Source organism: Salvelinus sp. IW2-2015, linkage group LG26 (genome assembly GCF_002910315.2).
Source record: "Salvelinus sp. IW2-2015 linkage group LG26, ASM291031v2, whole genome shotgun sequence".
NCBI classification, from domain to species: domain Eukaryota; kingdom Metazoa; phylum Chordata; class Actinopteri; order Salmoniformes; family Salmonidae; genus Salvelinus; species Salvelinus sp. IW2-2015.
This window is the reverse complement of record NC_036866.1, coordinates 18,929,536-18,955,446: the sequence shown is the minus strand read 5'-3', so window position 1 is coordinate 18,955,446 and position 25,911 is coordinate 18,929,536. Positions and strand designations below refer to the sequence as shown.

The 25,911-nt window shown below is 41.7% G+C and overlaps 1 protein-coding gene across 2 annotated transcripts in view; it reads left to right on the top strand.

The window, feature by feature from the left end:
* LOC111953069 (cadherin-13-like) overlaps positions 1-25,911 on the top strand; it is a 692,508-nt gene that overhangs the window by 454,225 nt on the left and 212,372 nt on the right. For both annotated transcript variants that reach the window (XM_070435180.1, XM_023972160.2), the window contains one exon: positions 9,909-10,087. In XM_070435180.1, coding sequence (XP_070291281.1) covers positions 9,909-10,087 — 179 coding nt within the window. The remainder of the gene's footprint in view (positions 1-9,908; positions 10,088-25,911) is intronic.

Below are 25,911 nucleotides of genomic sequence, written 5' to 3'. Positions count from 1 at the left end.
TTTGTCGTTTTGTTCTTCTCTTCTTTCTTGTTCCTTCTTGCCTTGCGCCTGCCTTTGTGGGGTTCCTTTCTGTTCTGTCGTTTGTCTTTTTTCTTCTGGTTTTTTTGGCTAGTGCACGTGTGCGTTTCTGTCGCTTTTTCCCCGCTTTTTTTTTCGTTGGTTTTTTTCACCCTACGTGTTTCTTTTCGCTGTTTTAGTGTTGTCTGCCGCCAGACTTGCTGTTTGCTGGTGGTGTGCTGCCTCCAGGCTGGGCTGCTCGCCCCCGGTTGGGGTTGGCTTTGCTGCTGGTGTCGTCTCGGCTTTGGCGTGCGCGGGCGTGTCGGCTTCTGCCTGCTCGCTCTTGTCTGCGTTTTGTGCTCCTGATCCGGTCCTGGGCTTGCGATCCCCTTTTTTTCTTTGCTCGCCTCTTCCCTTGCCGGTCTGTGTGGTTGGGCTGATTCTTCCTTTCCCCTTATGGCGCCCCCCTTCACTCCTCGCTTGTACGTTCTTGCCCTGTGGCGGCCTCTTTTTGCTGTTCTTTGCTGCTCTTCTGGTTGTTTAGGCTTTGCTTTGTCGTTCTAGTGCTGTGCTGTGCTTCTTCTGGGTTCCGGGGCCGGTCGGCCCTGCTTCTGCGTTTATTTTTTTTCCATTTGCTTTTGTGCTGGTGTCCTTCTTTACCTGCATTCTTGCGGTCTCTTGTTTTGTCTTATTGGTGGCTTTCCGTGGGCTTTCGTCTGTGCTGCCTTTTGCTTTTTGCCCCGTGTTTGTCTCTTTTTCTTGCTTTGTTTGGGGGCGCCTTACCACGCCGCCCCGGCGACCTTCCGTTTGTTTACTGCCCCCGGCCCGGGATGCTTGTGCTGCTATCTCTTGCTGCGGGTTTGTGTTTTTTTGCCTCGCGTTTTTTGTGTAGTCGCTCTGTCCCTGTTGGGTTCCCCCGGCATTGCCGGCTTCTTCCTGCGTGTCTCTTGGCATACGGTGTTGGCTTCCCGACCTTGGTCTGGCTTGCTTCTTTTGCTTGGGGCTGGAAGGGCGGCTGTTGGGACGAGATGGGCGGGGGCGTAGCCTTGTGGTGGGCCCAGTTTTCTTGTTGCCTGGTGTTTCCGTCCTCTTTGTGTCCTTTCCGGCTGCCGGCTCGGCTGCACGTCGTCTCTCTGTTCCTGTACTTCTGAGCTGCTGGCCTCCTCCTGGTGTCTTTCGTTGTCCCGTTCTCGGTTTGTCCTCCTCTTGTCCCCTTTTTTTGCTTGCCTCCTTTTTTTTTCCTGCAGCTGTGTCTTCGCTCCCGTTTTCCGTCCCTTGTTTCGAGTGTGCTCTCTGTCGTGTGACTGACTCGCTTCGTGTTTTTCCCGTTTCTGCGCGTGTCTGAGGCTGGTACTCCGTCGCCCTCCCACTTGGCCGCGGCCGTCCTGTTTTTTTGGGTTTCTGCCGTTCTTTACGCTGCTTGGTGCCTCACGTCCGGCTCGCGGCCCCGCGCCGTGCGCTTGCCGCCGTTCGTTCCACCTTCCTTCGGCTCCCTTCGGGGGCGTGGCGGTGTGCCGTCCCGGCTGTGCTGTGGGCTTTTCTCTGGGCTTATGTTTCGTGTTGTTTCTCTAGTCTAGTTACACATAATGTTTGTTGAGGCTTGATGTGTTGATTTTTATTTAGGTGTGGTGTGTGGCTTCTGTGTGTGGTGTTGTGTGCTGTGTGTTGTGTTGTGTGTGTGTGTGTGTGTATTGTGTTGGTTGTGTGTTTGTGTTGGTGTGTGGTGTGGGTGTGTTGTGTGTGTGCGCTGTGTGTGAATGTTTGTGAGCTGTGGTGCGATTGCGTTGGTGCGTTGGAGTGTTGTGCTTGGATAGTACTTGGCTGCTCATTCTCCTGCATTGCCCATATTGATAGTAGGTACAGTACATTTGATGCCTCTGTCATTCCTATCAAGCCTGTCTGAGCAGACAGGTCAGAGTCAACGGGGGTCAGTAGATTTGTGTATCATCTGGAAAGTAATTTGACCTTTGGCATGTCGACCAGGGAAGCTCCACCAGTGACATATGAGAGGGTTTGGGAGACGAGTCCACAAGAAGCTTCGCCAACAGTTATTAGACTGTGGCTGAGCTGTTAATTACTTCATGTTGTGGGTGGTTCCTGGTAGCAGGTTTTGTAGATAATTAGACGAGAGAACCACATTGTGTCTACAGAGAGAGCAAGTTAAAGTAGAGTCTTACTCCATGATTAATCCATTGTAGAGACGTGGATTGAACTCTCTTACCTCACCGATCCCACCCATCCTGAGATTATGTCCAAGGGTTATATCCTACTCTTGGTAGACTAGTTAAATAACCAGATTCACGTTCTGAGTTATTTATCTCTATCTCTACAAGCAGAAGGGTGACAGCACAGGAACAAAGGTTTCAGCTTTATACATTTTACATCTCTGTTTCGAGAGTCAAGAATAGTGATTAGAAGTATGAGGCAAATTGTAATTTGTTTTTGTACTTATTAGGGATCTCCATTAGCTGCTGCCAAGGCAGTAGCTACTGCTCTGAGATTAACAAGATTAAGGCAAATACAAAATAAACCATACATCACACAGTACATTACTACTCGCTCTCTCGTAATCAACATATCTGCAATACAAAATCCATAATACAGCAATATAAATGTATGTGTATGTAGATTGTGGTGATTGTGTGTTGTAGTGTAGATTGGTGTTGTGTGTGTGTGTTGTGTGTGTGTGGTGTGTGTGTGTGTGTGTGTGTGTGGTGTGTGTGTGTGTGGTATGTGTTGTGTTTGTGTGTGTGTGTGTTGTGTGTGTTCGGGTTGGTGCGTGTGTTGGCTGGTTTCTGGTGCGTGTTTGTGCCTGTTTGTGTCTACCTAAAGTATGTTTTGACCATGACAGTTAGTCAACTTGCTCAATTTCTTTATAATATCTAGTTGAGGTTTAGGGTTTAGTGAATGATTTGTTCCAAATGCAATGCTTTTAGGGTTTTTTTATATTTAGGACTAGCTTATTTCTTGGCACCCATTCTAAAACTGACTGCAGCTATTAGTTAAGTGTTGAAGGGATTTCACTCGCTGTGGTAGCTGATGTGTATAGTGTTGCGTCATCAGCATACATAGACACACAGGCCTTACTCAGTGCCAGTGGCAGTTCATTGCCAGTGGCAGGTCATAGACAGACATATGTTGGATAGGCTTTTCATTAAAGAACACGCTCTGTGTTCTGTTAGATAGTTAACTCTCGATCCACGATATAGCATGGGATGTAAATCTATAACACATACGTTTCTCCAGCAGCAGGTTATAATCAATAATGTCAAAAGCTGCACTGTTGTCTAACAAAACAGCTCCCACAATCTTCTTATCAGTTTCGTTCAGCCAATTTATTGGTCGGCTGTTTGAGCCAGTAAAGGTTGATTTACCTTTACTAGCGGAATTKTTTTGCTTCCCTCCTGGCCTGAGGGAACAAACTTTCCTGTAGGCTTAGATTGAAGAGAAGGTAACATATGTAGTGGCAATATACAGTAGTCTGCTATCATCCTCAGTGATGAATGAGCCATTTGATTAAATGAATGGTGGAGCTGAGTTTGCCTTTTTGCCCAAAAATGTCATTTCAGGTGCTCCAAAGCTTTTTACTAAAATCATTTATATCATTTATCTTTGTTTCATAGTACAGTTTCTTCTTCTTTTTGTTTAGTTTAGTCACATGATTTTTACATTTACAATATGATCCCAATCGGCTGTGCAGCCAGACTTATTTTCCATTTCTTTTGCCTCATCCCTCTCAACCATACAATTTTTCAATTCATCATCAACCCACGGGGGTTTAACAGTTTTTAGAGTCATTTTCTTAATGGGTGCATGCTTATTAGTAACTGGAAAAGCAATTTCATAAATGTGTCAAGTGCAGCATCTGGTTGCTCCTCATTACACACCACAGACCAGKAAATATTCTTTACATCTTCAACATAGAAAYTCACTACAAAACCTCTTGTATTATCTCTGATACACTATATTAGGCACAGCGTTTGGAACTTTAGTTTTCCTAGATATGGCTACTATATTATGATCACTACATCCGATGAAGGTGGATACTGCTTRAGAGSAGATTTCTGCAGCATTAGGAAAGATGTGATCAATACGTGTGGAGGATTTCATTCCTGTGCTGTTTGTAAATACCCTGGTAGGTTGCCTGATAACCTGAACCAGGTTGCAGGCACTGGTTACAGTTTTAAGCTTTTTCTTGAGTTGACAGCTTGATGAAAGCCAGTTAATATTAAGGTCACCTAGAAAATATACCTCTCTGTTGGTATCACATACCAACAGAGAGCATTTCACACATCAAGCATATCACACATCAAATMTCAATATAATTGTATTGTTTGCATATACATATTTAGTAGATGTTATCGCAGGTGTAGTGAAATGCTTATGTTCCTTGCTCCAACAGTGTAGCAATACAAAACAATATAAAACAAAACGAATATATACATACAGCTGAAGTCGGAAGTTTACATACACCTTAGCCAAATACATTTAAACTCAGTTTTTCACAATTCCTGACATTTAATCCTAGTAAAAATTCCCTGTCTTAGGTCAGTTAGGATCACCACTTTATTTTAAGAATGTGAAATGTCAGAATAATAGTAYAGAGAATAATTTCTTTCAGCTGTTATTTCTTTCATCACATTCCCAGTGGGTCAGAGGTTTACATACACTAAATTAGTATTTGGTAGCATTGCCTTAAACAACTTAAACTTGGGTCAAACGTTTCGGGTAGCCTTCCACAAGCTTCCCACAATAAGTTGGGTGAATTTTTGCCCATTCCTCCTGACAGAGCTGGAGTAACTGAGTCCTTCCTGAGCTGTATGATGGCTGCGTGGTCCCATGGTGTTTATACTTGCGTACTATTGTTTGTACAGATGAACGTGGTACCTTCACCCGTTTGGAAATTGCTCCCAATGATGAACCAGACTTGTTGAGGCTCTACAATTTTTTTTCMGATTTCTTTTGATTTTCCCATGATGTCAAGCAAGAGGCACTGAGTTTGAAGGTAGGCCTTGAAATACAGCGACAGGTAATCCAATTGACTCAAATGATGTAAATCAGAAGCTTCTAAAGCCATGACATCATCTTATGGAATTTTCCAAGCTGTTTAATTAAAGGCACAGTCAACTCAGTGTATGTAAACTTCTGAACCACTGGAATTGTGATACAGTGAATTATAAGTGAAATAATCTGTCTGTAAACAATTGTTGAAAAAAAKCGACCTGCCAAAGCTATAGTTTGTTAACAAGAAATTTGTGGTGGTTGAAAAAWTWWTTTTTATGACTACAACCTAAGTGTATATAAACCTCCGACTTCAACTGTATATATTTATACGATGGTGTGTAGAGAAATTATGGGCAGTGTATGAGTAGAAAATATGTAGACAGGAGTAGTTATATAGGATAAGCCTTGACTAGAATATGTACATATGAAGTGCATGCCGAGAAACTTTAAGCTTTTCACCCTCTCGGCTCCGTCGATGTGGATGGGGGCGTGCTCCCTCTGCTGTCTCCTGAAGTCCACGATTAGCTCCTTCGTCTTTATGATGTTGAGGGAGAGGTTATTATTCTGGCACCAATTCACAAGGCCCATTTCCTCCTTCCTGTAGGCTGTCTCGTTGTTGTTGGTAATCAGGCCTACCACTGTTGTTTTTTCTGCAAACTTGATGATTGAGTTGGAGACGTGCGTGGCCACGCAGTCATGGGTGAACAGGGAGTATAGGAGAGGGCTGAGCACGCACCCTTGTGGGGCCCCCGTGTTGAGGGTCAGCGTAGCGGAGGTGTTGTAGCTTACCTTCACGACCTGGGGACTGCRTGCCAGTAAGTCCAGGACCCAGCTGCACAGGGCGGGGTTCAGACCCAGGACCCCGAGCATGGAGATGATGTTGGAGGGCACTATGGTGTTGAATGCTGAACAGCATTCTTACATAGGTATTCCCCTTGTCCAGATGGGATAGGGCAGCGTGCAGTGCGATGGCGATTGCATCATCCATGGATCTGTTGGGGTGGTATGCAAATTGCAGTGGGTATAGGGTGTCAGTAAAGTGGGATGATCTGATCTTTAACTAGCCTCTCAAGGCACTTCATCATGACAGAAGTTAGTGTTACTGGGCGATAGCAATGTAGTTCCGTTACCTTCACTTTCTTGGGTGCAGGAACAATGGTGAACATCTTGAAGCAAGTGGGGAGATTGAATATGTCCGTAAACACTCCAGTCAGTTGGTCTGCACATACTCTGAGGACGCGGCTAGGCATGGCATCTGGGCCGGCAGCCTTGCGGGAAATAGTGCTCACAGTCCTCGTGAGCAGAGGTGGCCTGCATGGGTGGCACTGTTGCAACTCCACTTAGTCTCTGTACAGACGTTTTGCCTGTTTGATTTCCTCACAGAAGGACATAGCTGGACTGTTTGTACTCTTCCATGTTCCCAGTCAACTTGCCGTCGTTAAATGCGGTGGTTCGCACTTTAAGAATTGCCTGAATGCTTCCATCTATCCACGTTTTTTGGTTTGGATACGTTCTAATCGTCTCAGTGGAAAAAACATTGCTAATGCACTTCCTAATAGACTCAGTCACCGAGTCAGTGTATAGGTCAATGTTATTCTCAGAGGCAACCTGGAACATATCCCAGTGCACGTGATCAAAACAATCTTGAAGCAAAGATTTTAATTGATCAGACCAATGTTGAACAGTCATAACCACGGAAACTTCATATTGAAGTTTCTGCCGATATATATTATACAGATACTAACTATTAGCATTTGGTGGTCTATGGCAATTTACCACAATAATAAARGTTAGGTGAGGAAGGTGAACCTGTAGCCATATTACATCAACAATATTTGACATGAGATCCTCTCTAAGCTTTACAGGAAAATGACTCCGTATATAAACAGCAACACCACCCCCATTGGCATTCCTGTCTCTTCTGTAGATGTTGAAACCATYTATTGCCACTGTATAATCAAAGGTATTATTTAAGTGAGTTCCAGTGATAGTCAGTATTTGAACGTTATCTGTTACTAGCAAGCTATTGATTTCATGAACCTTGTTTCTTAGGCTATGTATGTTAACTTCTTATGGCTGCAGGGGCAGTATTGAGTAGCTTGGATGAAAGGTGCACATCAGACAAGGTTCAGACGGCATCCCTAGCAGTGTCCTCAGAGCATGCGCAGACCAGCTGGCTGGTGTGTTTACGGACATATTCAATCTCCCTATCCCAGTCTGCTGTCCCCACATGCTTCAAGATGGCCACCATTGTTCCTGTACCCAAGAAGGCAAAAGTAACTGAACTAAATGACTACTGCCCTGTAGCACTCACTTCTGTCATCATGAAGTGCTTTGAGAGACTAGTTATGGATCATATCACATCGACCTTACCTGTCACCCTAGACCTACTGCAATTTGCATACCGCCCCAATAGGTCCACAGACGATGCKATCGCCATCACACTGCACACTGCCCTATCTCATCTGGACAAGAGGGATACCTATGTAAGAATGCTGTTCATTGACTACAGCTCAGCATTTAACACCATAGTACCCTCCAAGCTCATCATTAAGCTTGAGGCCCTGGGTTTCAACCTCGCCCTGTGCAATTGGATCCTGGACTTCCTGACGGGCCGCCCCAGGTGGTGAAGGTAGGAAAAAACCTCTCCACTTCTCTGATCCTCAGAACTGGGGCCCCATAAGGGGGTGTGCTCAGCCCCCTCTTGTACTCCCTGTTCACCCATGACTGCGTGGCCATGCATGCCTCCAACTCAATCATCAAGTTTGCAGACAACAGAACAGTAGAGGTGTCTCTAAATAATGCAGATTTAACCATTCTCGTATTTGTTTAAAATGGAAATAGTAGACTTACTGCTACAGTGGTAGTATTAAAATAAAAGCATATTCTAAAGGAAACGAACACCCCCATCTCTGTGTCATGGTTTAAACTTTTTTTTTCCCATGCTGCACTTGTCATCCTGGGACAGTCCCATATTTCAGCCCCTTTTCAGGTGTCCCGACATTCCTTTCAACAAAAAAGTTATCAATCAATTCAGGCTACAAGATTGTKGACCTAATGTCACGGTATAATTCACACTCTGATAGTACCCATACAGAAACACAGGCCTTGTTTAAGTCTCTTTGGCAAGGCTTTTTAGTTTTAGCCGACATCCTCGACTGTTCACCTCAATTTTTTATGAGGCTTTGCTGAGGTGTTAGTGGTCAGTAAAGCAGCAATCCTTCTACAGGCTAATTAGAGTTCTCAGTAGACAGACACACACACACACAACCACACACACAACAAAGCTTTAAAAAAACAGTGTCACTAGCCAGCTACCACCTGGTACCCTACCCTGCACCTTAGAGACTGCTGCCCTATGTACATATATGAATTTAACCCTGGTCACATTAATAATGTTTACATACTGTTTTACCCACTTTATATTGCGTTGTAAAAGTATTCAGACACCTTTTGATTTCTTCCAAAAAATACAATATGGCCATTGTGGAGAGGTTGGAGTCTGTTTGATTGAGTGTGTGGACAGGTGTCTTTTATACAGGTAACGAGTTCAAACAGGTGCAGTTAATACAGGTAATGAGTGGAGAACAGGAGGGCTTCTTAAAGAAAAACTAACAGGTCTGTGAGAGCCGGAATTCTTACTGGTCGGTAGGTGATCAAATACTTATGTCATGCAATAAAATGCAAATGAATTACTTAAAAATCATACAATGTGATTTTCTGGATTTTTGTTTTAGATTCCGTCTCTCACAGTTGAAGTGTACTTATGATAAAAAATTACAGACCTCTACATGCTTTGTAAGTAYGAAAACCTGCAAAATCGGCAGTGTATGAAATACTTGTTCTCCCCACTGTATATCTTGTTCCGGACGGTTTAGTCCCCCCTGGCCCACTCGTAATTTGCACTCTGCATTCTATGAGTGAATCACAATGTTCCAAACTCAATTTTCAGTCTCCACAGAGATGCCTTGCTGTTCTCAGAAGAGATGTATGTTCTGAAAGAATATGAGGTGGGAGAGAGATTGGCTTCACAGCAGTTAACGTATTTTCTTGCCTGTAGAGTGGAGGTGTGAGGTTCATCACTGAGGTGTGACAAGAGGATGGGGGGTTGAGGGGATGTCAAGGTTTGACTGGGATTTCAGCTCCGATGCAGGAAGGGCACCATATCTTTGTTCCATTACTAAATAACATGTGGTATATCGTTATGACCAATGTTTGGAAGAGAATGCATTAGTAAAAAGGATGTGTGTTCAGAGAGAGTCACCCAGAGTATTCTGACTGATGTCTGGCACCATTTTTGGCCTTTGTCTCAGTGCAGGTTTGAACAGGCTCATATTTTCATCATAATTGTGATTTGGTGACGTAAAGAACTTTGACAGCACAACGGCAGAGTCATGTCTGAAGTGTAAAACTACTAATGACTCAATAACTCATGCCTTCTGGGAATGTTATGGGCGGAGTTGGAAAGATGGATGTCAGAGATATTGCAATTTAAATGTACTTTTAATTCGTCTGTCTGTATATTTCAACACATGCCATATGAGGGTGCAGTGAGATACCAGATGGGTTGGACAATTCTCATCAATTATATTTAAAAAATGTATACTCAAAAACTGGAAATCAGCCAATTCTCGGTCGTTCATGCAATGGAAAGGTCAAATGCTTTATTATCAAAGAATGTACCAAAATTGTGCAGTTTGAGGCCATGTGGCAGAAAGTGATAAGGGTGCCCTTAGGGGTGGGGGCTAGTGGATCTGGGCAGGTGTGATGTAGTGATGTTTGTATGATGTAGTCATTTGTATGTATATGTTTTGTATTGTTTATAAAAGATCAAATAAAATCATATACAAAAATAGGAACTGAGATAGTGCTGCAACCTTCTAACAGTAAACTATCTGTTTCTATAGGAACCGTGGTGATGACGATGACAGCGGAGGATGCTGATGACCCCAGGTTGCAGAACGCGGTGCTGCGCTACAACATTGTGAGGCAGTCGCCCGACAAACCCTCACCCAACATGTTCTACATCAACCCAGAGAGCGGCAACATTGTCACTGTCATCTCCCCCACGCTGCTGGACAGAGAGGTGGGTGTGCTTTGATTGATCTGATGGGCCCTCAAAACACTGCTTCTGTCTCACTGCCTCACTACCATGAAGTTTTAAAGGCCCAGTGCAGACAAAAACTAGATTTTCTTGTGTTTTATATATACAGTATATTCAGAAAGTATTCAGACCACTAGACTTTTTCCACATTTTGTTAAATTACAGCTTTATTCTAAAATGGATTTTTAAAGAATCCTCATCTATCCATAATGACAAAGCYAAAATAAAATACCTTATTTACATAAGCATTCAGACACTTTGCTATGAGACTCTAAATTGAGCTCAGGTTGCATCCTGTTTTCATTGATCATCCTTGAGATGTTTCTACAACTTGATTGGAGAACACTTGTGGTAAATTCAATTGATTGGACATGATTTGGAAAGTCACACACCTGTCTATATAAGGTCCCTCTGTTGATAGTGGATATCAGAGCAAAAATTAAGCAATGAGGTCCAAGGAATTGTCTGTAGAGATCCGAGACAGGATTGTGTCGAATGCACAGATCTGGGGAAGGGTACCAAATATGTGTGCAGCATTAAAGGTCCCCATGAACAAAMAGGCCTCCATCAATCTTAAAGMTTGGAACCATTAAGACTCTTCCTAGAGCTGGCCGCTGAGCAATCGGGGGAGAAGGGCCTTGGTCAGGGAGGTGACAAAGAACCCGATGGCCACTCTGTTAGAGCTTCACAGTTCCTCTGTGGAAATGGGAGAACCTTCCAGAAGGAAAACCATCTCTACAGCARTCCACCAARTAGGCCTTTATGGTAGAMGGGTCAGACGGAAGCCACTCCTCAGTAACAGGCACATGAAAGCCCACTGGAGTTTGCCATAAGGCCTCTAAAGGACTCTCAGACCATGAGAAACAAGATTCTCCGGTCTGATGAAACCAAGATTGAACTATTTGGCCTGAATGTTAAGCGTCATGTCTGGAGCAGAGCTGACACCATCCCTACGGTGAAGCATGGTGGTGGCAGCATCATGCTGTGGGGATGACTTCAGCGGCAGGGACTGGGAGACTAGTCAGGACCGAGGGACAGGTGCATGGAGCAAACTATAGAGAGAGATCCTGCTCCAGAGCGCTTAGGACCTCAGACTGTGGCGAAGGTTCATCTTCCAACAAGACAACAACCCAAAGCACACACCCAAGACAACACAGGAGTGTCTTCGGGACACGTCTGAATGTCCTTGAGTGCCCAGCCAGAGGCCGGATTTGAACCGGATTGAACATCTCTGGAGTGACCTGAAAATAGCTGTGCAGCAATGCTCCCCATCCAACCTGACAGAGCTTGAGAGGATCTGCAGAGATTATTGGAAGAAACTCCACAAATACAGGTGTGCCAAGCTTTTGTAGCGTCATACCCAAGAAGACTTGAGGCTGTTATCGCTTGCTTTATAAAGCAGGCAGACAGGAATCGAGGTGTTCAGTTACTGTTCGATTGAACATTAGAATGGGCAAAGCGAGTGACCTAAGCAACTTTGAGCATGATATGATTGTCGGTACCAGGCTTGCCAGATCCAGTATCTCAGAAATGGCCTTCCTCCTGGGCTTTTCACACACAACAGTGTCTAGGGTTTACCAAAAATGGTGTGACAAACAAAAAACATCCTGTCAGCCGCAGTCCTATGCCCAAAAAGAGCATGTTGATGAGAGAGATCGAAGGAGAATGGCAAGAATCGTGCAAGCTAACAGGCYGGTCACACACAGACAAATAATTACCCCATCTAGGGGTCCGACCCATTGGGAGTCTTTTGCCAAAATACTAACAAAATGAGCACGTAATAGCGAATTTCCATTGAGGCTGCCAGCTAAATATGCTAACGAGTGCAAACAAAAATAAACTAAGTGCATAGACAGGCAATCCAGCTCATAAAGTTATACATATATAGGTAGAAGCTACAAAATGTCATTGTTTGGTGAGATTGGACATTTACAAGCGAATGTGATCGAGAGACATTGTGCAAATGAACAAAGTTTTGGCTCATGTTTGTCTGAAGGAAGAACAGTACTCCAGCAGCATGTCTACAGCTGTTTCTGTGTGGAGTCTGGGGTTCCTAGAGTAACGGGCCTGCCTGCTCTGCCCAGAGAAGAGGGGGGCGGAGCAGAGTGCCGAGAACGGAGAGGAGAAAAAAACGCAAGGAAATCAAGATAACAGTGACAGCTGTACAATTAACTCATCCAAAAGGGCTTTGAATTCTCAAACACGGCAGGAAGCTAACACAATATGATTCCCCATCGCCTTATTAATTCAGCCTATTACTTAGATATCAATTTAACCTTAGGGGTCGTGTCAAAGTATAAGTATATTTTTTTACGCAGGAATATATATCTTGCTGCATTTTTTAAACGCAGATCTAAAATGTTTCTTATTGTAATTCCTGCTCAGCATCCGACTCATTTTGTGTTTCAGTTGCACTTCTACATTCCTGAAGGCGCATTCTGTCAGCAGACAACGCTCTGACTGATATGTAGCTACTTTTCTCAGGTACTTTTCTCAGTGAAGCCAGCCTATTGTTTTTAGGWAAAACGCCATATTAACTTTAAGAAACACATTAGGAAATGTAGGTGGCTACATTATTTATATGATAGGCCTAAACATTAGAAATAAGCTTTTTCATTGTAAGCTCATTTACTTGTGGCTGTCAGCCAAATAACGTTGCACTTCTGTACTCATCTGATGAAAATTAAGCTATTTTCCTACTAATATGTTGCACTAGTGTATTTTCAGTGAAGGAGAACTATAGTTGCACGTCCCTGATCACTCTATTGAAGCAAAAAACACTGTTGACATTCAATATCAAACGCAACCCCTGTGAATACACAGCTGGAGTCACCTGCTCCCTCATTCTCCCGTTGCGCTATTTACAKACAAACACGTGACTGCCTCAACTGTTCTGGTGAACTGCCTCAGCTTCGTAATCTAAAATAATGTGACAGGTGAAATGAAGAACGCTTATCTCCTAAAGCATTGCACAAGTTGACTGCAGGTATTTACTGAAATAATAGCAAAAAATATTGAAATGTATTGAAAAACTTAAAAGAAGTAGTTTCAATGTTATTGAGGGTATTGAAAAACCATCCCTTGGCTATTTCCAAATATGGTATATATGGTAAACCACCTAAGCCTAGTAAATATGCTATTATCTAGAATACAGATAATGACATATACTGTATAAACTATCTGTACTGCTTATGCCTAGATATAATGTAAGGGGAAAAAACAAACACGCAGCCTATAGAAATAGACTTACTGGACAAAGGCCCATTTACTGGTAGGCATATGCTAAATATACATCAATGGAATGACATATTAAGTGATTGAAATGTGACTGCAATGTAACCAAGATGTGCGCATGTGCACAATACCATGACATGGAATTGTAACTATGCCATGAGGCACAGGCTAAGTTATATGCTACATATCACAAATACAGTACATGGTAGCATGAGGCTACATAAAGGTGCTGAATGTCCATAAACACAGCTACAGTATTTGCATAAACAGGGAATACAAAATGAATATATTTCCCTTGAAACGATACATGAGAGCTTCACCACCTTCCTTACAATCTAACATTCTGGCATAACTGGCTAGCAGTAGCATGAGACACATGGAAAGAAATAATTCATAAACATGTTAAATAGTAACTTGACTTCCTTAACATCACCCAACTGAAGTAATTGACATGTAGGACAGCAGGGGAGAGTGAGGTAAGTTGAGACATTTTTTACATTCAGCATCACTTCATCAAGGGAAATATACTGTAGTATTCTTTCTAACAAAGATATCTACATATATTTCAGGATGTTGTGTAAGCCTGGACATAATCAGAATTCATGTAAACATTACAGTTTGAAAACATAGCTTGTCCCAAAAAAAGTGGTCTCTTGGCAGAACTTACCCCGGGTAAGTTAAGTTGCAGGACAAAGTTATACATTTCTGTACTGAATGAAATATTGCCTCTACCTTTTTAAAACCATGTCAATCATGTCTATTTCCCAAACACAATTCAACACAACCACAATCAATGTTTTGTCTTTTAATAATTTTAAGCATATTTTAACACAGGCTTAACACCTAACAACACTTTGTACTTTTTTTAAACACTTTTTAGCATAGGCCAGGCACTGTTGTTACCTCATATCCTAGCGGTAATGCCTTGCATTAGGCTTGGGAAGAAAACTCAACTTGCCATTGGCTCAACCATTGGCTCAACTTACCCCAAGGCCACCATTTTTACTATAATAGCCCACACAACTACTTGGAAAAACTTTCATGCTAGGTTTCGGACATCATACTGAAGCTTATYAAGACACAAACTGATGTATTGTACAATCTTAAAATGATCTACTTTGGTTTAGATACAAGCATCATGAAACCTCTAACACAACAAATGCATTTACTTTGTGAAACGTTTTTGGGAGCTAACTTTTTCCATGTGGTTTCTCCCTTCACAGTCTCCATGAAATTAGGATCTCTTCTTACCTACAATAACTCTCCCTTACTTACAATTAGATACACACACTAACAGAAGTCATACACAGAAACTTGAGGAACAATCCACTGAGTCCTTTCTCTTCTGACCGCGATCTCGCTCTGACAGCAGGAGCGTGGTTCAGTGAGAAGCACGGGAATGGTGAACTATGATTATCTGGTAAAAGTGGGGTGACTTGGAGTTACCACTATGACCATGTACAAAAAGTCAGAGCAAAATTCTTGTTTGAGAAATTGCTCTTTGCTAAGAAGATGTTTTTGACCATTGATCATTTGACAATTTTAATCGAAAAGCAAGGTACTTAATTATTACCCAGAAATTATTTGATATTTAGATAAAACAGCTGAATTGGACCTTTAAAAAACAGTTTGTTATTGTCATTAAAGAGCCTAGAGATAGGTGAACGGAGGAAGCAGGAGAGGGGTTGTTGTGCTGGGGGGGGTGAGGAGGGGGATGAGGGAAGGCGTAGGGGTGGGGTGGGTGTCGGTGGTGCATTCCAATGAGCAAGCAGAGGCAGCGTCTCTCCATTTCTTAACTGGAGCAAGGCAACTACATGATTGCTTTTTCAGCGGGGTGACGAATGCCAGAACATCGATTCACTGTGCTCGTGGAAGAGGAATATTAGCTGTTGTCAGACACTTAAAGCACGGTTTAATTGAGGTAATACAAACTCATCCACCAACATTGGCTGTGTCCAACAAGTCCAACAGAAACCTCTCAGCTGGGACAGGGGAATCACTAGCAAACGGCAATGAGTGGATCTCTGAGCAATAACTCTCATACTGTGGATGATGAATTGATAAATGTGTTAGTGTTGTGTCTAATGCATACATTGAGCGCCTGTTGAGAAATCAATGAATGATTACAGAGTTGTATTGAATGTAATCAAATCAAATGTTATTGGTCACATGTGTTTAGCAGATGTTATTGCTGGTGTAGCAAAATGCTTGTGTTTCTAGCTCCAACAGTGCAGTAATATCTAACAATTTCACAACAATACACACACTACACACAATACACACAAATCTAAAGTAAAGGAATGGAATTAAGAATATAGAAATATTTGGGTGAGCAATGTCAGATCGGCATAGACTAAAATACAGTACAATAGAATAGAATACGGTATATACATATGAGATGAGTAATGCAAAATATGTTAAAAAACAATGTAAGTGACTAGTGTTCCATTATTAAAGTGGCCAGTGATTTCAAGTCTATGTACAGTGGTTCCTCCATTAAAAGTTGCGAGCTTACACCGCGGGACTTAGAGGTACCCAGCGTTCCAATGACGAATTTGACGCCAGCCACACGTCCATGATGACTTTCTTCAGAAAAAATGGCTGACAAAACATTATGGTGGAGCAAATGTAAGTAGTTATATAGTCATAACGAGTCAAGCAAAAAAATTACAATTGAGAGGAATATGTTAGTTAATGTAGAGACAAACAATTGTGCATGTTTCTTGTCATAAAGAAGATCGCTATTTAGCAAGTTTTTTTCAGTCATATTCAATACCAAGTGTATCAAACCCCATTCTTTGAATGATGCTGTGTCTGCATGTATGTATTACAATTATACACTTCAACAGTGTTTACCACTCCTGCTCCTGGGACATCAATGACTACACATTGTAAATATTCAATAGACTAGAAACATGATTTAAGTAAAGGCTGATTTGTCATTTATAGATACAGAAAAAAACAGTACATCCTGCCAGCACGCCCACAGGCGAGCAACTCAGGCGGAGACTGACTCGTGGAAGAAGGCAAGGAATGAGATGGGAGTAACAATCCAGGCTATTTGCCCTGAGACCGGCATAATAATGTAATGAAACAAGGAGGCAGCAGGTTTCGAACACTCAACATTCTAGCCCGAAGTCCAGCACGCTATCAACTGTGCCCAAATGTATTAATTGGGGTTGGGGGCGATTGTGGTTAAAACACTTTATCTATTGGAATCTTTAACATGTGGAAAGGGGAAAAGGTATTATTATTAGTTTTTCACAAGCGTAGCAGGATGGGCTGTTAGCTGAACAATAGACTATTCAACCTTTACTGAATAATTGTCTAATAGCCGACCTAGGTGTTGTCATGACGTTGGCCTGTGGGTAAGGTTTATGACTCCCCATAAATACCTTACCCCCTTTCCTCGCTTAACCTCTCTGGTGCAGGTGGGACGCAAACGTCCCACCGGCCAATAGCCAGGGAAAATACAGCGRGGCATATTCAAATAACATGATATAAAAATCAAACTTTCATTAAATCACACATGTAAGATACCAAATTAAAGCTACACTCGTTGTGAATCCAGCKAACATGTCAGATTTCAAAAAGGCTTTTCGGCGAAAGCATAAGATGCTATTATCTGAAGACAGCACAATGTCAACAAAGAGAGAGTAGCATATTTCAACACTGCAAGCACGACACAAAACGCAGAAATAAAATATAAAATCGATGCCTACCTTGACGAAATTCTTTTGTTGGCACTCCAATGTGTCCCATAAACATCACAAATGGTCCTTTTGTTCGATTAATTCCGTCGAATATATCCAAAATGTCAATTTATTTGGACAGTTTCATCCAGAAAAACACAGCTTCCAACTATCGCCACTTCTCTACAAAAATATCAAAAGTTACAGTAAACTTTACCAAACATTTCAAACTACTTTTGTAATACAACGTTAGGTATTTTTAAACGTTAATAATCGATCAATTTGAACGGGATTGATCTGTGTCCAATACAAAAGAAAACAAACTGACGCAACTTTTTTCGGAACGTGGCTCTCTAAAAAATGTACTTCATGTGACCCTCATTTACGATAGCCCTACTTCTTCAGTACACAAAGGAATAACCTCAACCAATTTCCAAGGACTGGTGACCTCCAGTGGAAGCGGTAGAACTGCAAGCAAGTCAATTCAAAATCTGGTGTCTCTAAAAAAACCTCATTGAAAAGACAGTGACATCAAAAAAATACAAATTCTGAATGGTTTGTCCTCAGGTTTTGCCTGCTACATAAGTTCTGTTATTCTCACAGATATTATTCAAACAGTTTAGAAACTTCAGAGTTTTCTATCCAAATCTACTAATAATATGCAATACTTATATTTGGGGATGAGTAGCAGGCAGTTGAATTTTGCATGCTACTTTCCGAAAGTGAAAATGCTGGCCCCTGCCCACAAGAATTAACTCTACTGAGAGACTCTTGAAAAGCATTTGTTAAAGATAGAGAGTCGAGGAACATCAAAAGGTAGTGGGAAGAACCATATTTCGGTAATTTCGGTAGTTGGAAATATGCGTTGGTACTTTTATTTTATTTCACCTTTATTTAACCAGGTAGGCAAGTTGAGAACACGTTCTCATTTACAACTGCGACCTGGCCAAGATAAAGCAAAGCAGTTGGACACATACAACAACACAAGAGTACACATGGAGTAAAACAAACATACAGTCAATAATACAGTAGAAAAATAAATCTATATACAATGTGAGCAAATGAGGTGAGATAAGGGAGGTAAAGGCATAAAAAAAAGAACAAAAAAGGCCATGGTGGCGAAGTAAATACAATATAGCAAGTACAACACTGGAATGGTAGATTTGCAGTGGAAGAATGTGCAAAGTAGAGATATAAATAATGGTGCAAAGGAGAAAAATAAATACATAAATAAATACAGTAGGGGGAGAGGTAGTTGTTTGGCTTTATAGATGGGCTATGTACAGGTGCAGTAATCTGTGAGCTGCTCTGACAGCTGGTGCTTAAAGCTAGTGAGGAGATAAGTGTTAATAACTAAATAGATTCACTGTTGCTATCAAAGTCATTCCAAACAGTATGTTTAACAGAGTAAATTAAATGTAACCATACTTATAAGTCATACAGTATATCATCAATGATACTATTTAGGCCTATATAGCATTTTCGATGTCATCAACAGCTATTCTTTCAATTCAACCCAGATTTCAACTAAAAATAGACAACACATATTCAGTACCAGTCAAAAGTTTGGACACACCTACCATTCAAGGGTTTTTCTTTATTGTTACTATTTTCTACATGTAGAATAATAGCGACGACATCAAAACTATATGGAATCATCTAGTAACCAATAAAGTGTTGTATTTGAGATTCTTCAAAGTAGCCACCCATTGCCTTTATGACAGCTTTGGACACTCTTGGCTTTCTCACAACCAGCTTCTCCTGGAATGCTTTTCCAACAGTCTTGAAGGATTCCCATATTGCTGAGCACTTGTTGGTTACTTTTCCTTCACTCAGCGTCCAACTCATCCCAAACCAACTCAATTGGGTTGAGTCGTGTGATTGTGGAGACCAGGTCATCTGATGCAGCACTCTATCACTCTCCTCTTGGTCAAATAGCCCTTAAACAGCAAGTGAGGTGAGATAAGGGAGGTAAAGCAAAAAAAAGGCCATGTGGCAGATAGAAATACAATATAGCAAGTAAAACACTGGAATGGTAGATTGCAGTGGAAGAATATGCAAAGTAGAGATAGAAATAATGGGGTGCAAAGGAGCAATATAAATAAATAAATAAATACAGTAGGAAAGAGGTAGTTATTTGGGCAAAATTATAGATGGGCTATGTACAGGTGCAGTAATCTATGAGCTGCCTCTGACAGCTGGTGCTTAAAGCCAGTGAGGGAGATAAGTGTTTCCAGTTCAGAGATTTTGTAGTTCGTTCCAGTCATTGGCAGCAGAGAACTGGAAGAGACGGCCAAAGGAAAATTGTTTTTGGGGGACCAGAGAGATATACCTGCTGGAGCGCGTGCTACAGGTGGGTGCTGCTATGGTGACCAGCGAGCTGAGATGAGGGGGACTTTACTAGCAGGGTCTTGTAGATGACCTGGAGCCAGTGGTTTGGCGACGAGTATGAAGTGAGGCCAGCCAACGAGAGTGTACAGGTCGCAGGGGTGGGTAGTATATGGGCTTGGTGACAAAACGGATGACACTTGATAGACTGCATCCAATTTATTGAGTAGGGTATTGGAGGCTATTTTGTAAATACATCACCGAAGTCGACGGATTGGAAGGATGGTCAGTTTTACAAGGGTATGTTGGCAGCATGAGTGAGATGTTGTTGCGAATAGGAAGCCAATTCTAGATTAACTTGATTGGAGATGTTTGAGTGAGTCTGGAAGGAGAGTTTACAGTCTAACCAGAACACCTAGGATTGTTTGTAGTTGTCCACAGTATTCTAAGTCAAGAGCCGTCCAGAGTAGTGATGTTGGATAGGCTGGCAGGTGCAGGCAGCGATCGCTGAAGAGCATGCATTTAGTTTTACTTGTATTTAAGAGCAATTGAGGCCACGGAAGGAGAGTTGTATTGCATGAAGCTCGCCTGGAGGGTTGTTAACACAGTGTCCAAAGAAGGGCCAGAAGATACAGAATGTGTTCGTCTGCGTAGAGGTGGATCAGAGACTCACCAGCAGCAAGAGCGAACATCATTGATGTATACAGAGAAGAGTCGCGGCCAAGAATTGAACCCTGTGCACCCCCATAGAGACTGCCAGAGGCCCGGACAACAGACCCTCCGATTTGACACACTGAACTCTATCAGAGAAGTAGTTGGTGAACCAGGCAGGGCAATCATTTGAGAACCAAGGCTGTCGAGTCTGCCGATGAGATGTGGTGATTGACAGAGTCGAAAGCTTGGCCAGGTCAATGAATACGGCCTGCACAGTATTGTTTCTTATCGATGGCGGTTCGTATGTACTAGCCTAGACTCTAGATGCATACTGGCACAGACTGGACGGTGCACGCATGACCAAGGCTGACTCGGATAACCAATTGCAGCGGATCGAAAGATATAGTGATCGAAATGGTCGAATCTGTTTGTTGACTGGCTTTCGAAGACCGTAGAAAGCAGGTACGAAGATATAGGTCGTAGCAGTTTGGGTCAAGAGTGTCCCCCCCTTTGAAGAGGGGATGACCGCAGCTGCTTTCCAATCTTTGGGAATCTCAGACGACACGAAAGAGAGGTTGAACAGGCTAGTAATAGGGTGCAACAATTTCTATGAGGGTGCCCGTGCCCACGTATCTATGAGGGTGCCCGTGTTTACGGCTTTGGGTGTACCTGTAGGTTCATTGATAATTTGTGGTAAGATTGAGGCATCAAGCTTAGATAGTAGGATGGCTGGGGTGTTAAGCATGTTCCAGTTTAGTCGCCTAGCAGCACGAGCTCTGAAGATAGATGGGGGGCAATCAGTTCACAATGGTGTCCAGAGCACAGCTGGGTGCAGAGGGTGGTCTATAGCAGGCGACGGTGAGAACTTGTTTTAGAGAGGTGGATTTTTAAAAGTAGAAGTTCAAATGTTTGGGAACAGACCTGGATAGTAGGACAGAACTCTGCAGGCTATCTTTGCAGTGAGATTGCAACACCGCCCCCTTTTGCCTTTCTATCTTGTCTGAAAATGTTGTAGTTAGGGATGAAAATGTCAGAATTTTTGGGGTCTTCCTAAGCCAGGATTCAGACACGGCTAAAACATCCGGGTTGCAGAGTGTGCTAAAGCAGTGAATAAAACAAACTTAGGGAGGAGGCTTCTAATGTTAACATGCATGAAACCAAGGCTATTACGGTTACAGAAGCATCAAAAGAGAGCGCCTGGGGAATAGGAGTGGAGCTAGGCACTGCAGGGCCTGGAGTCACCTCTACATCACCAGAGAACAGAGGAGAGTAGGATAGGGTACGGCTAAAAGCTATGAGAATTGGTCGTCTAAACGTCTAGAACACAAAGTAAAAGGAGTTTCTGGGGGCGATAAAATAGCTTCAAGGAATAATGTACAGACAAAGGTATGGTAGGATGTGAATACAGTGGAGGTAAACCTAGGTATTGAGTGGTGATGAGAGAGATATTGTCTCTAGAAACATCATTGAAACCAGGTGATGTCATCGCATATGTGGGTTGTGGAACTGAAAGGTTGGATAAGGTATAGTGAGCAGGGCTAGAGGCTCTACAGTGAAATAAGCCAATAAACACTAACCAGAACAGCAATGGACAAGGCATATTGACATTAAGGAGAGGCATGTTTAGTCGAGTGATCGTAAGGGTCCAGTGAGTAGAGGTTGGTTGGGGTCACGGTGATTCAGACAGCTAGCCGGGCTATCYGTAGCAAGCTAGCATAGGATGGAGGTCTGTTTTTAGCCGCCTCGTGCATTTCCGTCGGTAGATTAGTGGGGTTCCGTGTGGTAGAGGGGATCAATCCAATTGGCAAAATAGATATAGCTATAGTGACCCAAGAAAAAATGTATGAATACATATTAATGAATATGATGTCAGTTCGGTTGTCATCTGAGACATTCTTATTAATGATTGGATGACATAAACTGTATCCTGGAAAGTCTACACATTATAGTTATCAGATTCACATGGAATTGTTGTGCAATTTAAATGTTTAAATATGAAACTCTTTGTGAAAAGATMAAATGGAATTTTAGCTTCCAAATGAGAGAATTGGGTTTTCATAAGGGTAAAGCTCTGCTCACTCAGTGGCCCGCCCATGTGAAGAGACATTGGTTGTAAACTATGAAACATGCCCTCTCTCCTGCCGCTATATAAAGCCCTTGACGAAAATGTAACCTCCTGTTCCGGGTACATTAGGGCGACGGTCCGATGTCAGAAGGATTCAGATAATAAGCTGTTGTGAGGATGACGGTCCCACGTTAAAAGGACTAACATGTCAACTACAGAACTAAGCCAACCTCAGCGTGAGCTTTGGTAGTGAATGGTATGAACTTTGAACTCTTATTCACTACAGAAGTGATACCTCCTAGCCGTTGAGTTAGCAGCAGCCCCTGTAAACGTGGGCTAGGAAAGGACGGACGACGGATCCAGTCTAACACACAACGACGATACTACAACGTATCTAGTTTACCACCAGATARATTCTTCCGAGGACAGGGAGATCTCTGTTGGGCAACACGGCCTTCCATCTACGACCAACCTACCGAAGCGCAGCTCAGAGTAAATATTTATTGCATTTTCCTTTTCCAAATGGGCGGTAATTTAGAATGCATAAGATATTGTATTTAGGATAGCATAGCTTCTCCCTTCTCAGTCTTCCCGCTCTTTCACTCAAACCCACCCCCTTTCCTTTGTGTAACTAGCCGTCATGTCGGCTCCGTCCACCAGGGACGTTTTCTGTATGACATAATTTGCATTCTGTGTATATGTAATTCTGTGTGATTATTTAGGTATTTAGTAAATAAATAACTAAACCAAAATTTGTATTGCTGATTCAACTTGTTAGTCAGAGTTCGTGAAGATAACCAAGAATTTACAACTTTCAGATGAGACTGAAATAAGGTGACTATCAATATTGACTGCTATAAATGTCAAATATTACTAGGTCTTTAAGAGTTTATTCGGAAGATAACAGCTCTATAAACATTAATTTCGTGGTGCCCCGACTTTCTAGATAATTACATTTATATGATTAGCTTAATCAGSTAATATTAATTACAGAGAAAGGATTTTCTAGAATAGCATTTCATATCACTTAATCCGGAATAGCCAAAGACACGACAGTGTGAACGTATCTACCTTCACACAGTTAATGTTCTGAAAAAAATTATATATATATTTATTGGTCATGGCTCTCGATTGGCGCAGCAGTCTAAGGCACTGCATCTCAGTGCAAGAGGCTTTACTACAGTCCCTGGTTCGAATTCAGGCTGTATCACATCCGACCGTGATTGGGAGTGCCATAGGGCGGCGCACAATTGCCCCAGCGTCAGGTGCACAATTGGCCCAGCGTCATCCTTGTTTGGCCGGGGTAGGCCGTCATAGTAAATAAGAATTTAATCTTACCTGACTTTCCTAGTTAAATAAAGGTTAAATGTAAAAAACAACTGGCGGCAACCGCAGCGCAATCAATAGGAGGTGAACAGTGGTTGGTGCTGAAAATATAGCTAACTTGTTATGCAAGTGCTGCACACCAACAGATGGAGAAACCATACACCAGTCGGGCAAATAATTTCAACAATAATCTTAATTTTAATTTGACTTTACAAACAACAAAGGGGCTTAATTGGAGTCTATTTCTTRGGTGCCTAGACCTATAGAAAATAACTTAACTGGCTGAGGTAGTCTATGAGGCTTAACAACCTAATAGAAGTAGGAKTTTTTTATTAGGCCTACTTACTTTACTTTGCAACTGGTKAAAAATGTAGTATCCTACATAAAACAATCATTTAAAGAAAAAAAGTCTGCACGTTTGAACTAAAACAATGCAACTAATATTGAAAAGCGCACATTTGTAAATCCCAAACTCTAAAAGTAATTGGAATGGCAGATACAAATTATGTGTGACATTGTGGTTACAATAAATAATGTAAACAAGATTTTATTTACAGTAGTAAGGGAAGACCCCCCTGAAATGGACAACATATTGGCACCGTACGAAACATATACACGATGTCCAATACCACTCAAATGGACGGCATTTCATTCAAAGCTTATGGCAAATGTCATATGGCAAATGTCGAGTGTCACACAGCAAAAATCCAATAGATGGCGAGCGCTTTCCACTGTAAATGTTCATATTGAAAATGCTTATCAAGTCAAGACCAAAGGGTCCAAAACAAAATTCAAAAACCTATCACCCCTTTAAAAAAGTGATTTATGGACCGTTTTTTCGAAATTCTTTCAATTTTTTGGGAAAGTTTCGAAAACGTTTCTAAAACTGTTTGAAGCATACCCAAATTCAACTGCCAGCTACTCATCCCCAGAAGATAAGATCTGCATATAGTTAATATATTGGTGGAAAACACTCTGAAGTTTCTAAAACTGTTTGAATCATGTCTGTGAGTAGAACATAACTTATTTAGCAGGCGAAACCCCGAGGACAAACCATTAAGAATATTTTTTTTTTGAGGTCACTCTCTTTTCAATGGATTTTCATTGGGAATACAGATTTCTAATTGACCTTCTTGCAGTTCCTACTTCCACTGGATGTCAACAGTCTTTAGAAATTGGTTGAGGTTTTTTCCTTTGTGTAATGAGAAGTACGGCCATCTTGAACGAGGGTCACTGGAAGTGTACTGTTAGTTAGAGGCGCGTGACCAGAAAGCTAGCTATAGTTTGTTTTAATCCTGTATTGAACACAGATCATCCCGTCTTCAATTTTATCGATTATTTACGTAAAAAAATACTACAAATTGTATTACAAAAGTAGTTTGAAATGTTTTGGCAAAGTTTACAGGTAACTTTTGAGATATTTTGTAGTCACGTTTCACAAGTTGGAACCTGTGTTTTTCTGGATCAAACGTGCCAAATAAATGGACATTTTGGATATATATTGACGGAATTAATCGAACAAAAGGACCATTTGTGATGTTTATGGAACATATTGGAGTGCCAACAACAGAAGCTCGTCAAAGGTAAGGCATGAATTATATTTTATTTCTGCGTTTTGTGTCGCGCCTGCAGGGTTGAAATATGCTTCTCTCTTTGTTTACTATGGTGCTATCCTCAGATAATAGCATGTTTTGCTTTCACCGGAAAGCCTATTTGAATTCTTACATGTTGCTGGATTCAACAAAGTGTAAGCTTTAATTTGGTCTCTTTCATGTGTGATTTAATGAAAGTTTGATTTTTATAGTAATTTATTTGAATTTGGCGCTCTGCATTTTTACTAGCTTTTGGCCAAGTGGGWTGTTAGCGTCCCACATATCCCAGAGAAGTTAACAAGAAGTTTATRTTTCATTTGCTGTATTGGACTTGTTAATAACATGCTTAGGGAATGTGATTTTGGGAAAGAGGTCATCTTAATGGGAGATTTTAATATTAATTATGAAGACAAGTCTTGTAGGAAAACCCTCAAACGGATCACTAATACCTTTGACCTTACAGAGCTAGTTAAAGGGCCATCCAGGGTGACTTGTTGCTCTAAAACACAGATTGATTTGGTGTTCAGTAATACACCAGAGAGAGTGACTAAATCATTCAATATGGTTACTGGGCTATCTGATCATAATCTGACACTTATAGCCAGAAAGCTGTCTAAGAGCAGGTTTAATCTCTCTACTGTTAGAAAGCCGGATGAACTAAAAATACCTAAGAGTGAATTKAACTATTTTGAAAAGGCAATTAAGGGAAWTAACTGGAACAATCTCTTGTCCTATACAGACGTGGAAGCTGATAGTCAGGTTTTTCTATCCACAATCCAGAGTACAATAAATGGTTTCCTAAAGAAAATCAAATCCAAACCTGGCCAAAAGAGCACTRTTCCTTGGCTAAATGGAGAAATCTGGAAATTGATGAAAGAACGAGATGATGCTCTAAAAAAAGCCCTAAGATTCAAA